This window comes from Aedes albopictus, chromosome 1 (assembly GCF_035046485.1).
Source record: "Aedes albopictus strain Foshan chromosome 1, AalbF5, whole genome shotgun sequence".
NCBI lineage: Eukaryota > Metazoa > Arthropoda > Insecta > Diptera > Culicidae > Aedes > Aedes albopictus.
This window is the reverse complement of record NC_085136.1, coordinates 253,319,803-253,336,223: the sequence shown is the minus strand read 5'-3', so window position 1 is coordinate 253,336,223 and position 16,421 is coordinate 253,319,803. Positions and strand designations below refer to the sequence as shown.

Sequence of the window (16,421 nt, the reverse complement as noted above, 5' to 3'; positions counted from 1 at the left end):
ATCTTTTTTGACCGCAGTTTCTTCTGGAGCCCATAGTAGGCACGACTTCCATTGATGATGGGCCTTCGTATTTCACGGCTCACGTTATTGTCAGCCGTTAGTAAGGAACCGAGGTAGACAAATTCTTCTACCACCTCGAAAGTATCCCCGTCTATCGCAACATTGCTGCCAAGGCTTGTCCTGTCTCGCTCAGTCCCACCTACTAGCATGTACTTTGTCTTAGCCGCATTCACCACCAGTCCAACCTTTACTGCTTCACGTTTCAGGCGGGTGTACTGTTCTGCCACCGTTCCAAATGTTCTAGCAATAATATCCATATCATCCGTAAAAACAGACAAATTGGCCGGATTTCATGAAGATCGTACCCCGGCTGTTGAGCCCGGCTCGTCGCATAACACCTTCCAGGGCGATGTTGAATAGTAGGCAGGAAAGTCCATCATCTTGTCGTAGTCCCCGTAGGGATTCGAATGAACTGGATAGTTCACCCGGAATCCTCACGCTGTTCTGCACACCGTCCATAGTTGCTCTTATCAGTCTGGTAAGCTTCCCCGGAAAGCTGTTCCCGTCCATAATTTTCCATAGCTCTGTGCGGTCGAGACTGTCGTATGCCGCTTTGAAGTCGATGAACAGGTGATGCGTTGAGACCTGGTATTCACGGCATTTCTGGAGGATTTGCCGTACGGTGAAGATCTGGTCCGTTGTCGACCGGCCGTCGATGAAACCGGCTTGGTAACTTCCCACGAACTCATTTACTTTAGGTGAAAGACGACGGAAGATGATCTGGGATAACACTTTGTAGGTGGCATTCAAAATGGTCATCGCTCGAAAGTTCTCACACATTAACTTGTCGCCTTTCTTGTGGATGGGACAAATTATTCCCTCCTTCCACTCCTCCGGTAGCTGTTCGGTTTCCCAGATCTTGACTACTAACTGGTGCAGACAGGTGGCCAACTTTTCCGGGCCCATCTTGATGAGTTCTGCTGCGATACCGTCCTTACCAGCCGCTTTGTTGTTTTTAAGCTGGTGGATGGCATCCTTAACTCCGTCCTCTGCTGCACCAACATAGTCATTTTCCTCCGTTGCCTTGATCCCCCGTGTCTACATTCTCTTCACCATTCAGGTGCTCGTCAAAGTGCTGCTTCCACTTTTCGATCACCTCACGTTTGTCCGCCAGGAGGTTCCCGTCCTTATCCCTGCAGATTTCGGCTTCAAGGAAGAAGGGATGGGACTCCATAGTCCATAACTGGACGAGTCTTCAGAACGGACGACGTATCACCAGGATCTCCTTTTGCAGAATCAGTAGGACATCAAGAACAGGGCTTCAGGGGTGTAACGCTTCAGCAGAAGAAGGAACGATTTTCAACAGGAGGCTTCATCAGGATGAACAGGGGAAGGGTCTCCAGAAGAATGGAACATCGGGAACGATACTTGGGGTCTGTGAAGAATTTTCTCGAAACCGTAAGAAAACATGACTTTTCGTGCTGAAATATCTTACAAGACTCCATTACATGATCAATTTTCGAAGGATGTAGTAATCAACCGTCAAAAGTGGACTGTAGTAATAATTTTGTTTCGTCATGAAGGGTCGTGTGCCATTTGGGCAGGTGATCTATTTTGGGTACTTTCCGCTGTAACAAACCCAATTTCATACCAACTGATTTGAAGTTTTGCATAGAGTTAGATACCGTACGTATCTCATTGTATACCAAAAAATAAGTTTTTGTGTACAGACTTGACTAAGTTATAAGTGGAAAATACCCAAACTAGGTACACCTGTCCAAATGGTACAATACCCTATCTCATTCCAGGACCGAACGATGATTTTTTCCAATGTACCCTACCCATCACCTTCCAATGATACAAAATGATTCGAAGGGTGTCATGACAAATAGACGGACGATAAATGACCACCACTTACCGACCGGACCGACCGAATCATGACAATGGACCCAATCTTCCCACCGAGCATGAGTAATCCAGGCAAACAAACTTACCGCTTTGTCATCACAGTGGAGTACATGAGGCAGGGGGCGGCCAGGATGCAGCTCAGCGCCCAAATGATCAACAGGAAGAGGCGGGCCTTTTTGCGGGACGTCCTGTGCCGGAGCGGATGCACGATGGCAATATATCTGGAAGGATACAAACAAGATGGGAAGTTTTCTTCTGATTCAAACTACATAATCGCTATCGGTTTGCAGCATTGCAGGCAGTGGCACATGAGTGTGACATGTACAGGAGATGGATGATGAAAAATTAATACGTTTATGTGCACCAGCAGGGAGAGGCGACTGCCGCTTAGCCTCTGACTAATTGGCTTGATGGAAAATCCTATGACATCTGGACGATCACAACGCATGAGTAAACTAATCTCCGTGTACGAGACAAATGTGATTGACACTGCTTGATGAAGCGAGAAAATTGTGGACAATAGACGGGAAAATGCAATCACTGATCGAGTACCTATCAGTCTATGGAAGAAAGGCTTTGGATGAACTCTTGCATGTGTTGTTGAGCAGGATAACAGAGGATAACTAGCAATTTTATGATGATAAAGGTAGAATTATGTTTTCACAGCGCACAATGTCCTTTATCCAGATGCCCTGTAAGCTTCACAGCATTTAAACAGGTCAACATGCTAGAATATCCCATTTTTCCAAACTCATTTTTTATGAATATCGAATACCTCAACCTACATATTTACAGATAAGTAAATTATTGGTTGAATTAGGACAAAGTCCACAGCTCATGTGAGATTTGAGCTTACGATTCTTATGAGGGCCAACCCAAACCATACGGATTGATAAACCCAAAATTTGCACTTTCTGTTATTTAAGTAAAAAACTAGCCTCCAGGATTTTTTGCTGGAAAATTTTTCATTCCTTCAGAAAATTATTGAGGGATCTTTTTATAAATTTCTCTCTGGTCATTTTGTAATTTTTCCAAGAATTTGTCTAGGTTTCCTTTGAAATTCTTCCATGGATTCTTTCAGAAGCCTCTCCATGAATTCTATCAGACATTCATCCACGGATTGTTTCAGAAATTCTCCCAGGACTTTTTTTAAACAGTTTTTCAAATATTTCTTCAGAAATTCCTCCAAAGCTTGCTTCAGAAAATTAGCCAGGGATTCCTTAAGATAAAAAAAACAAGGAAAATCCAAGGAAGGTGTCCTTCATAAATTCTTACAGAAATTTACGTAACGAAATCTTCTATGATACGTTAAATACAAATGTACATAGGTATGTTGGCTTCCTCAGTCTAGGGTCAATCTAAACGGCTAGTTTTGCATTACCCGACGTTTCGTCCAGCTTTATTTGGCTTTTATCAAGGGAAAAATCAGACAACATTGTTTCAAAATTGTTCCATAGATTTTATAGGAAATAACATCATTAACCGTTATGTGTCCGACAAACTTTTTGCTTTTTTTCTACACCGTGCTTTTTAAATGGGCGCTGGATACCCGGGCCATTAAGAGTTAAAAAAATCTTCCAAGGATACTTTTGGTAACCTTAAACCCGTAAACACACGGGACGATCATCTTTTGATGAACTACAATATCTTTTTTGTTTCAACCCTATGAAGCCGGATTTTTGCCAAGCGTTATTATTGAGTTTTTTCTACGTTTTTCTTTAGTTTTGGTGGTCAATAGCATAAAAACGGAAGAATAATAAGCAGAATATCCAAACTATTCTTGAGTTTAGATCCTAAAGTCTACGGGAGTAACGGTAACTTCTTTCATTATACAAAGTTAAGATTTGTAAACTATCATCATGTCCAGTAAGTCGTCTTAAAGGTTACTAGACAATATCAGATCTGTCGGGATATCGTAGGTCATCCAAACTGTCCTTAAGTTTAGATTCTAAAATCTACGGGTGTAACAGTATTTTCTTTCATCTAACAAAGCTACAATTTGTAATCTATCATGTCCAGTAAGTCTTCTGAAAGGGTAGTAGACAGTTTTAGTTCAGTCGGGATATCCTAGGTCTTTCAAACTGTTTTTGAGTTTAGATCCTAAAGTCTACGGGTGTAACAGTATTTTCTTTCATCTAACAAAGCTACGATTTGTAGTCTATCATGTCCAGTAAGTCTTCTGAAAGGATAATAGACAGTTTTAGTTCAGTTGGGATATCTTAGGTCATCCAAACTGTTCTTGAGTGTCCTAAAGTCTTCGGGTGTAACGGTAACGTCTTTCATTAAAAGCTACGATTTGTAATCTATCATGTCCAGTACTTACTTAAGTCTTATGAAAGTTACAGTGGTTGTTTTCTGTCATCTAAGCTTCATAACAGTAAGGAAGCCCATAATATCCCAAAAATATATAACAACGCTTATTGTTCCTCTAACTACTAAAGTACAGTGGATTATGTAACACTACTTAACGTAGTGGCAAAAGCTATTATCACAAGTGTAGACCTGAAGCGATGGTTTCCGCAAGTGTTGTTGATCTGGAATATCTCTAAACTATCTTGAAATTACACATGACATGCCAGGGGGATTCCAGATTTAAGTTCACTGTGAGAATAACTACTGTTACTATCAAGAGCTAAACTTCAGGATAGTTTGGACGACTCTCAATGTCCCAAAGGTTCATAATAATATAAAGTAGACTTCAGGTTGATCCAGTCACCGCGGTTGATTATGAAACGTTACACAGTATGTCAGATATAGCTGATGTTACGAGTGTAGACCTGAAGTTCTGAACTCAAAGAGAGTTTGGCTGACATGTGACATTCCCATAGTGTCTCTAAATGACATTTCAGATTTCAAGAGCTTCACAGATTTCAGCAGATTATGCGATGCTATTATTAATGATGAAAACACATAAACTTTTTCTTGTAGATTTGAAGGACTTCAGAACAGTTTGGACGGTCCTTAATGTCTCATAGATTTATAATAAGCTAGTAGAGTTCAGATTTCTCCAGTAACTGCGGTTGATTATGCAACGTTACTTAGTATAACAGATATGGCTACTGTTACGAATGTTAGAGCCTCAAAGTACAAGTCTGATAACTTAGCAACATTCACTTGGTGATCAAGATCACCCGAGCTATTCTGGAATTAAGACTCTTGAATCTCTTTATGTACTTTATCGATTGTTTCAGTTGTATCTCATATAATATTACGACAATCTCTAGGTGTTGTTATTTATGCCTACAAATGATCCTCCGAGTATTTTGATGTATGGATCGTAAAATCTGTATATCTCAGTACATTTTCATTCAAGGGAATGCTCGTCGAATATAATTTACGCAATAATTATAGCAAGTGCCTGCGATTGCAATTAAAATAACTTTACAAGATTCACTTATTGATCTAGGTCATTAAAACTATTCTGGAATAAAGACGTTCAAGGCCCGCTGGAATAAAGACGTTCAAGGCCCGCTGGCTCTACTCATGTGTCTCTTTACTCTATCAGTACAATTCTTTCACGATTGTATCTGTTTTACCTCATAACATTACGAGATATGCTGAAATAGATGTAGCGATTGTGAGAGACATGTAGCAAAATAAAGATGAATTCAAGTAAAATATGTGTGAGGGCGGAGAAACTGTCAATAGAAAAACATTATTCAAAGATTAGGAGGCTTTTGCTTTCCAAATCACAGAAATTAGTTTGTTGGTATATTTTGAGATGTTGAGTTGCTCCAGGAAATCCACCAGCTCAATTTTTACAAGAATTCCTCCAAGTAATACTTTAGATATCACTCCACAAATACCTCCAAGAATACTCCAAGTAATCCCTCCAGGACGATCTCCAGGAATTTCTCAAGGATTCGTCCAGAAATTGCTCGAATTCCATCTGGAATTATGTACTTCAGGAAAAACTCCAGGAATTACTTCATAAAGTCCTCAAGGAGTTTATAAAGAAATTCCTCCACAAATTCCTTTAAAAATTGCTCTAGGGATTCCTACGGGAACTCCTCTTGGAATTACCTCAAGGGACTTCTTCAGGATTTTCTCCAGAAATTTCTCCACAAAATCCTCCAGAAATTATTCCAAAAATTTCTCTTGGAATTCCTCCAGAAATTCCTTCAAGTATTCCTCCAGATATTTCTACAAAAATATTCAGGAATTTCTCAAAAACTTCTGCCTAAAAAACTTCCAAGAATCCCTCCAAGGAATTTCTCCAAGAATTTCTCCAGGAATTTCTACAAGATTCCTCCAAAAGTTCTTTAAAAAAAATCCTTGAGGAATTCCTTTCTATAGGAATTCTTCCAAGAAATTCTTCAGAAACTCCTCCAACACTTATGCCAAGCGTTTTCTCCAAGAATTTCTCCAGGAACTTCTCCAGCGATTCCTCCAAAAATTCCTCCATGATTTTTTTTTCCTGGATCCACCGGAATCCTGACACATTTGCCAGAAATTCCTCCAGAAAAATTATTCCTGGCAGTACTCCCAAAATTCCTCCGGCTATTCTTTAAAATTACCTTCAGGGATTCCTTTAAAAATTTATCTAGGAAATCCCAAAAAATAGGAATTACACAAAGGACTAATCTGGGAATTATTTCAAAAACTTATCTCGGGATTGCTCCGACAATTACTCTGTTTTTTCGGATTTTTTTTACGAAAATTTTCCGGGAAATTCTCCAGAAATTACTCCAGAAATGCCTAGAGGAATCCTTCCTGGAATTCCTCCAGAAATTCTTCCAAGAATTCCACCAAGCATTCCTCCAGAAATTCCTGCACGAGTTCCTCCAGGAATTACTCCAAGAATATCTTCAGGAATTTCTTCCAGAATTCCGCCAAAAGTTCCTAAAATATCCTTCAGGAATTCTTTTCTATAGGAATTCTGCTAGGAAATTCTTCAGAAACTCCTCAAACACTTCTGCCAAGCGTTTACTCCAAGATCCCCTCCAGGAATTTCTCCGAGGATTCCTCCAAAAATTTCTTCATGATTTTTTCCTGGATCCACCGGAATCCTGGCACATTTGCCAGAAAGTATTCCTGGCATTACTCCGAAAATTCCTCCGAAAATTCTTCAAAAGTACCCGGAATTCCTTTATAAACTTTTCTAGGAAATCCCCAAAAATTAGGAATTACACAGAGGATTAATCTGGGAATTACTTCAAGAACTTATCTCGGGATTGCTCCGATAATTCCTCTGGTTTTTTTCGGATTTTTTTTTATGAAAATTTTACAGGAAATCCTCCAGAAATTACTCCAGAAATGCCTACAGGAATCCTTCCTGGAATTCCTCCAGAAATTCTTCCAAGAATTCCTCCAAGCATTCGTCCAGAAATTCTTCCAAGAATTCCTCCACGAATTGCTCCAGGAATAACTCCACGAATATCTTCAGGAATTTCTTCAAGAATTCCGCCATAAGTTCTTAGAAAATCCTTCAGGAATTCCGCCAAGGCTTTCACCAAGAATTTTTCACAGAATCCCTCCAGCTATTTCTCAAGGAATTCTGCCGAAAATTCCTGCAGGAATCCCTCCAGAAATTTTCAGTATTACTTCAAGAATTCCTCCAAGATTTTCTCTAGATTTTCCTCTAAAACTTCTGCCAAGAATTCCTCAAAGGATCCCCCTGGGTGTTTCTTCAACCATTTCTCCAGGAATTCTTCCAAGACTTCTGTCAAGAAACTCTCCAAGCATTCCCCCTCCCCCCTAATTTCTCCAAGAATTTCTCTAGAAATTTCTCCAAAAATCTCAAAAGGAATTTCTCCAGAGTTTTGTTTCAGACATTTCTCCAGGAATTCTTCAAGAAAAGTTTCAAAGAAATCCTACACAAATAACTTCATGAATTCTTCCGGAAACTTCTTCTGCAATTCCTCCACGGATTTACAAGGATTTTTTTTTCAAGAAGTCCTCCTTGAATACCTTCACAATCCTTCACAAAACCATTAGAAATTTCTCAAGATAGAAACTCCTGGGATTGCTCTGATAATTCACCGAGAATTTCTTCAGAGATTTCCTCAGATATTCCTCCAAAAATTTCCTAAGCAGTTACGCCAAAAATATCTCCTGAAATTATTCCAGGAATTCCTTCAGAAATCTTTCCAGGAATCCCTTAAAAAATGTTTTTGGAATTCTATAAAGTATTCCTCCAGAAATTCCCCCAGTAATTACTCTGGAAATTTCATCAGGAAGTCCTCCAGGAATTCCTCAAAAAAACTCCTGGGACAACTCCAGGGATTCCTCCGAGAATTTACCCAGGAATTACTCTTAAAGTTCTGTTAGGAATTCTTCTAAAAATCCCACCAGGAACTTCTTCAAGAATTCCTCCAAAAATTGCTCCAAATATTCCTCCTGGACTTTGTCCAAGATTTACTAGAGATATTACTCATAGACTTCTGTTCAGAATTCCATCAAGTATCCGTTCAGAAATTCTTTCAAGAGTTCCTACTAGAACGCTAATAAATTCCTCCAAGAATTCCTTCAGGAATTTCTCTAAGTATTACTTCAAAAATTCCACCAGGAATTCCTCCAAGAATTTCTCTAGATTTTTCTCTAAAACTTCTGCCAAGAATTCCACACAGGATCCCTCTAGGTGTTTCTTCAAGAATTTCTCCAGGAATTCCTCCAAGACTTCTGTCAAGAAACTCTCCAAGCCTTCCTCCAAGAATTTCTTCAGGAATTCCTCCAAGAATTTCTCTAGGAGTTTCTCCAAAAATCCCTGCAGGAATTTCTCCAGAGTTTTGTTTCAGACAAGGTGTTTCTTCAAGAATTTCTCCAGGAATTCCTTCAAGACTTCTGTCAAGAAACTCTCCAAGCCTTCCTCCAAGAATTTCTTCAGGAATTCCTCCAAGAATTTCTCTAGGAGTTTCTCCAAAAATCCCTGCAGGAATTTCTCCAGAGTTTTGTTTCAGACATTTCTCCAGAAATTCCTCCAGGAATTCTTCAAGAAAAGTATCAAAGAAATCCTACACAAAATACTTAAGGAATTCTTTAGGAAACTTCTTTTGCAAGAAGAATTCTTCCAGGAATTCCCCCACGGATTTTCAAGGATTTTCAATAATTTATCCTTGAATACCTCTACGATCCTTCAGAAAACCATTAGGAATTTCCCAAGATAGAAACTCCTGGGATTATTCTGATAGTTCATCGAGAATTCCTTCAGTGATTTCATCAGATATTCCTCCCATAATTTCTTAAGGAGTTACGCCAAAAATTTCTCCTGAAATCATTCCAGGAATTTCTTCAGAAATCTTTCCAGGAATCCCTTAAAAAATGTTTTTGGAATTCTATAAAGTATTCCTCCAGAAATTCCCCCAGTAATTACTCTGGAAATTTCATCAGGAAGTCCTCCAGGAATTCCTCAAAAAATACTCCAGGGATTCCTCTGAGAATTTACCCAGGAATTACTCTTAGAGTTCTGTTAAGAATTCCTCTAAAAATTGCTCCAAATATTCCTCCAGGAATTTTTCCAAGATATTCTAAAGATAGTACTCATGGACTTCTGTTAAGAATTCCTTCAAATATTCGACCAGAAATTCTTTCAAAAGTTCCTACTGGAACGGTAATAAGAATTTCTCATAGACCTGCTGCAATTTTTCTGTCAAAAATTCCTCCAAGAATCCCTCTAGGAATGTTGCCAGAGATGTCTTAATCCCTCTAGGAATACATCTAGAGATTTTTCAACAAAAACCACCTAGAATTCCTTCTGGATTTCTGATCAGTTATCAGAATTGCACTGTGAGGCTCTAAGAGTAGCGTATATTATATTCCGCAAACATTCGCTACAATAAAAATATCCAGATATTGCAACACATACTTCAAAATACATTGGGGTCCATTTGTATGCCAGTGGATACCCAAATACCTGGAGACACCCAAACGGCGAGACTTGCAACCAAATCGACCATGTGCTGGTAGATGGCCGACATTTCTCGGATGTAATTGATGTTAGAACTTTTCGAGGTCCCAACATCGACTCAGATCACCATATTGTAGTTAGTAAGATTCGAGCTCGGTTATCAACCGTGTCGGACTCTAGGAACCGGCGGTCGATGCGTTTCAACATCTAGCGGTTTTCAGCAGACGGTACGGTAGCTGACTTCCACCCGATGCTGGACACGCGGATAAGTGATATCAACGAGAGCGATAATCTCAATACTCTGTGGGAGTCTATCCACGGAGCGATGAGTACAGCAGCACGGGAGGTGATAGGTACTGCTCAAAGACGACCTAGAAACGGGTGGTTCGACGAGGAGTGCCAGAGGGTAACGGACGAGAATAATGTTGCCAGAAGCCGGATGTTGATATCGGGGACCCGGCAGAGCAGGGAGCGATATAGGGAACCAAGAGTAGCCGAAAAACGAATCCACCGCTAAAAGAAAAAAGAGCACGAGGAAAATGTGATTGCTAATGCGCAAGAGAGTATGGAACAGAATGATATGCGGAGATTTTACGAAACTGTCAATGGCGTGCGGAGAAAAACAGCGCCTTCTCCTGTCATGTGCAACGACCGTAAAGAAAACTTGTTGACAGACAAGACAATGGTGGCTGCCAGGTGGAGAGAGCACTTCGAGGTATTGTTGAACGGTGGGAGTGGAAGAGCAACGGACAGAATTCGAATCGACGACGACGGACAAGTTGTGGAACCTCCAACGCTATACGAGGTCAAGACAGCCATTAGGGGACTGAAGAACAACAAGGCTACTGGAAAGGACGAACTCCCGGCCGAGCTTCTCAAGCACGGTAGTGAGCAGCTGTATCAACTCTTACACCGTATTGAAGATATGGGAGGAGGAAGAACTGCCTGCTTGTTGGCTGGATGGTCTCATTTGCCTTTTTTTCAAGAAAGGGCATCGACTGGAGTGCGCAAATTACAGAGAAATAACACTCCTCAATTCGGCGTACAAAATTTTGTCCGGAGTTCTGTTCCACAGGCTGAGGCCGATTGAGGAGTCCTTCGTCGGCGAATATCAGGCAGGATTTCGTGAGGGCCGATCAACAACGGACCAGATGTTCACCCTGCGGCAGATTCTCGATAAATTTCGGGAGTACATCTTGCAGACCCATCATCTGTTTATTGATTTCAAGGCGGCGTACGATTCAGTGAAGAGAAACGAGTTATGGCAGATTATGATCGAACATGGATTTCCGACGAAGCTGATTAGACTGATTCGTGCGACGCTTGACGGATCGAAATCAAGTGTACGGATTGCGGAGGAAATTTCGTCATCGTTCGTAGCCTTTGACGGACTGAAGCAGGGCGATGTTCTTTCGAACTTACTGTTCAACATAGCACTGGAAGGAGCGATAAGGTGGATAAGGAGAGCTGGTGTGCACAGGAGCGGAACCATTGTCACGAAGTCGCATATGCTCCTGGGCTTCGCGGACGATATCGACATCATCGGAATCGACCGTCGGGCCGTGGAAGAGGCGTTCGTACCTTTTAAGAGGGAGACTGCGAGGATTGGACTTACGATTAACACCACAAAGATTTAGTACATGATTGCTGGTGTTCAATGTCGGTCCGGCCGTGGTAGTGGTGACGAAGTGGTGCTAGGTGGGGAAAAGTTTGAAGTTGTGAATGAATTGGTTTATCTTGGTACTCTAGTGACGTGCGATAATGATGTTACCCGCGAGGTGAAAAGACGGATTGCGGCTGCAAATCGGGCCTTTTTCGGTCTGCGAAACCAGCTGAGGTCCCGCAGGCTGTAAACGAAGACAAAACTCGCGTTGTACAAGTCTCTGATTCTCCCGGTCGCTTTATATGGTCATGAAACGTGGACGTTGAAAGAAGTTGATCGGAGAACTTTTGGAGTCTTCGAACGTAAAGTGCTGCGAACAATACTCGGCGGTAAACTGGAGGACGGCATCTGGCGGCGTCGCATGAACTACAAATTGTACCAGGTATATAAAGAGATGGATACAGTGAAGCGCATACAACACGGCAGGCTGCGGTGGGCTGGACACGTATCTCGTATGCCGGAGGAACGACAAGCTAAAATTATATTCAGCAGAGAACCAGGAAGGGGTCGTCGGCTTCGTGGAAGGCCGCGCACACGTTGGCTTTTGGCAGTTGAAGAGGGCCTAAGGACTCCAAACTTTCAGGGCGACTGGAAGCAATTGGCCCAGGACCGAGGCCAGTGGAGGCGGATACTTCATTCGGCGTAGATTCACCGCTACGAGTTGTAGCCCATCAAGTACCAAGTATCAAGTAAGGATACCCAAATAGCAACACTCGTAATATGTTGAGGTGCAACAGACACAACTGTGAAAGAATTATGCCGATAGAGTGAAGAGAAACACGAGTAAAGTCTGAAGATATTGAAGTTTCTATTTCCAGAATAGTTTGGAAAACCTGGAATATCCCATTAATGTACCAGAAGCATTATAGTTATGTACTGCTACTCCATCAGCAGTATAGAGCAGTATAGTATATTTTTTCTAAATTAAAGCATGATACAGTATGAAGATATCGTAACCCAAACTCAAAGTGTATTGGAGGAGGCCATTTGTATTTCACAGAATATCCAATTACCACACTATCGAACTGCTCATAGTATTGCGAGGTCTAATGGACATCAACGTGACTAAATTTCTTTAACAGAGTGAACACAAATGATGGTAGATGTTGTAGATTTTAAGAAAATGAATTCCAGAGTAGTTTGGATCACCTAGATTACCCAACTCAACTCATGTACCACGAATTTTCCAGCTTTGGGGCTTTTTGAGTACCCTAGACTATGTTCTGTGACCGTTCAACAGACTAGCATGCCACGCGCAGTGGCACTGCTGCAAACTTTTCCTTACAGCTGTGGCGGGAATCGAACCCGCGGTCCTCAGCACGATGCGACTAAAAGCTTGGTGACACTAGCCACACGATCACGGATCCGCATAAAACAAAACATAGCGCTACAAAATCTCCAATGCGAATCAAACAAACTTTCACCGTCCTTGGGAGTACTTGGGAAAATCTTCACACCTAAAAAGAAGGAAAACTGTTAGACATGGAAAAACGTCTCATCTCTTCAAATCAGCAGGGGGAATTGAGCGAGCTTGGAAGTTCACCTGGAAACCTTTCGTAGTTCCGTACACCGTCCATAGTAGATATCCTTAATGATGCTGTGTAGTAAGCAAAGAGGTTAAGTGTTAAGGTACACACTTCCCACAGCATGGTTCAATCTGAAGCAATGAGACGCTTAATTTCCAGAATTTCAGCCATAATGGATTGCTCATTCAGCCGCACTTCCTAAATCAAAAGCCCAATTGTCTCACATTTCACCAAACTAACTCAGACGTAAAGTTCATCCTGCGGTTTTCCGCAACGTTTCCGCATCGCTTTACGGCGGTAGTAGCAGCAACAACAGCATCAGCACCAAACACTATGGATTCCACTGTCTACCATCGCAATGCCATCCGAAAACAGCAGCATAATTACGCACTCGCACTTGAAACAACCACCGTCGTCGACGAGCTACTCCTACTCTCTGCTATACTAGTACACAAAGCCAGCGCGGGAACCACGAGGCGCGAAAAAAGGTCATTATCACAATTTGTGGTTTCGTCACTGGATAAAGCCAGCTAGTCAGCCAGCCAGCGAACGACCTCTTCTTCTCCCGAAGCATGATGGACGACATGAACTTGCGATAACGGACATGCCCTCGGTTAACACACACGGGATCACGCGTTACGCACTCACAGTGAAGGGGGTGAGTGCGGTAAAATGCTACTCGTGGAGTGAACATTTGCATTAGCTCACAGATTTCTTTGGTGTTTTGAAGAGTATCTTTTCAAAGACAAACATTCCTACCATGTCAATTTCTCGATTCTTGATTGGGCTAACTAAGCCTAGTGGAAATCACAACGTAAAGTTTCTTGACATCCATGCACGTATTTAACAGGAGCAAGTGAACAAATTGATATTTAAATTGCGAAGAGGAATCCACGTGCCCCGGTGGGAATCGAACCCACGACTCCCAATTCGCTAGACGGGTGCTTCTTTCCTCCAAACTACGGAACCACTTGACCATCTCCGTCCCCTGCCCCCTGAATGCACAGAACTGAACTCTATTCAACTAATGCACATGGTTTGTCAAAGCTTTTAACGTTGTAATTTCCACTTGGCTTGGTTAGCCTAAGCAAAAATCGAAAGATTGACATTTTGCAGGGTGCTTCGGTCACACTAATGTAATTGGTTGGCCGAGGACTGACCCGTCGATTCCTTTCCCGCCGTGACATACATGCACATTGCACACAACAGATACGCGTTCATCTAATTCCTTCCGAAGGAGATTTGATCTTGATAAATCGGTAACTTCTTGCTTCCCACACGATTATTGTAGTAACTGAAATCCAGACGAACCTTCGACCTCTTTACATTGGCTAAGGGCAAACCTGTAGATGATCTTCCTGATGAACATTTGCTGTTGCAGTGCAAAATATCCGTTCTCATCTACGAATTTTCTAGAACTGCATTACCGCTTCAAGCGACAACAACTTGATCTTCTTCTTCTTTGACTCTTGTTCAATCCTGTTGATCTCTGCTTCGTTGGTGCTCTCAATAACCATGCCGTCGACGTATAGTAACAGAAAAATCTGGAGTCCCATCGAGAGTTCCTTCTAAGATTTCTCCAGGATTTTCTTCTAAAAGTTTTCAAGGACTTAGCTCCAAGGTCCCTAAAGGAGTTTCTTTAGGGTTTTCTTCTTAGATTCCACCATGAATTTCTTCGAATTCTCTATGAATTTCGTTTTCAACTCCACCATAACTTTCTTCTGAGTTACCTTTAAGTATTCCTTTTGAGATTCACTAACCTATTCGATCCAAGGCGCAGCTACACTTAAAGATGGCTGGAGGTACATCCGATTCGCCATAGGTGATACTTAGGCTGCAGCACTAGGCTTCGCGACGCCGAATCATAGAAACGACTGGTACGACGGCGAATGTAAACAGATGAAAAACGAGAAGAACGCAGCATGGGCGAGAATGCTGCAACACCGTACGAGAGCGAATGAGACACGTTATAGACAGACGCGAAATTGGCAGAACTCAGTCTTCCGGATGAAGAAGCGCCAGCAGGAAGAACGAGATCGTGAAGCGATGGAAGAGCTGTATCGCGCTAGGGACACACGAAAGTTCTATGAGAAGCTAAACCGCTCTCGCAGAGGCTTTGTGCCACAAGCCGACAAGTGCCGAGATAACCTCGGGAATATGCTCACGAGCGAGCGTGCGGTGGTCGAGAGGTGGCGGCAGCATTACGATGAGCACCTCAATGGCGACGTTGCAAGTACCGAAGGTGGCGTGGTAACAGATCTAGGAGTATGTGCACAGGACGAAAGACTTCCGACCCCTGACCTCCAAGAGATTGAAGAGGAGGTTGGCCGGTTTAAAAACAACAAAGCCGCAATCAACTACCAAGCGAGCTTCTAAAATACGGTGGAGAAGCACTGGTGAGAGCACTACACTGGGTCATTACCAAGATTTGGGAGGAGGAAGCATCACCGGAGGAATGAATGGAAGGTATCGTGTGTCCCATCTACAGAAAGGGCGACAAGTTGGATTGCGGGAACTACCGCGCGATCACACTACTGAGCGCTGCCTACAAGATACTCTCTCAAATTTTATGCCGCCGTCTATCACCGATTGCAAGAGAGTTCGTGGGGCAATATCAGGCTGGATTTATGGGTGAACGCGCAACGACGGACCAGATGTTCGCCATCCGCAAGGTGTTGCAAAAATGTCGCGAATACAATGTGCCCACACATCACTTGTTCATCGATTTCAAATCGGCGTATGATACAATCGATCGAGAACAGCTATGGCAGATATGCATCGAGTAATGTGCGTAGTTCGAGTATCAGGGACACTCTCGAGTCCCTTCGAATCTCGCAGAGGGTTACGGAAAGGTGTTGGTCTTTCGTGCTTGCTGTTCAACATTGCTTTAGAGGCCGTAATGTGGGACGATTTTCACGAAGTTCGTTCAGCTGCTTAGTTTCGCTGATGATATTGATATTATTTCTCGTAAATCTGTTGTAATGTGTCGAAGACAAAGTACATGATGGCAAAGGGCTCCAGGGAGGAATCTCCACGCCCGCCACCCCGAAATTATATCGACGGTGATGAAATCGAGGTGGTTGAAGAATTCGTGTACTTGGGCTCACTGGTGACCACCGACAACGATACCAGCAGAGAAATTCAGAGGCGTATTGTGGCAGGAAATCGTGCTTACTTTGGACTTGACTTTGGACTCTACGATCGAATATAGTTCGCTGGAAAACGAAGTTAACTATTTACAAAACGCTGATTAGACCGGTAGTCCTATGGGCACGAAACATGTACCCTACGTGCAGAGGACCAACGCGCCCTTGGAGTTTTCAAACGGAAAGTGTTGCGTACCATCTACGGCGGATTGCAGATGGAAGACGGGACATGGAGAAGGCGAATGAACCACGAGCTGCATCAGCTGCTGAGAGAACCAACCATCGTCCATACCGCGAAAAGCGGGAGGCTACGGTGGGTGGGTCACGGCATC

General features: G+C 42.4%; 1 protein-coding gene across 1 annotated transcript in view; it reads right to left on the bottom strand.

Moving 5' to 3' along the window:
* Positions 1–16,421, bottom strand: part of LOC134285574 (tachykinin-like peptides receptor 86C) — a 545,193-nt gene that overhangs the window by 316,755 nt on the left and 212,017 nt on the right. Inside the window, exon 4 of the mRNA XM_062846624.1 lies at positions 1,995–2,129. Within this exon, the coding sequence (XP_062702608.1) occupies positions 1,995–2,129 (135 nt within the window). The remainder of the gene's footprint in view (positions 1–1,994; positions 2,130–16,421) is intronic.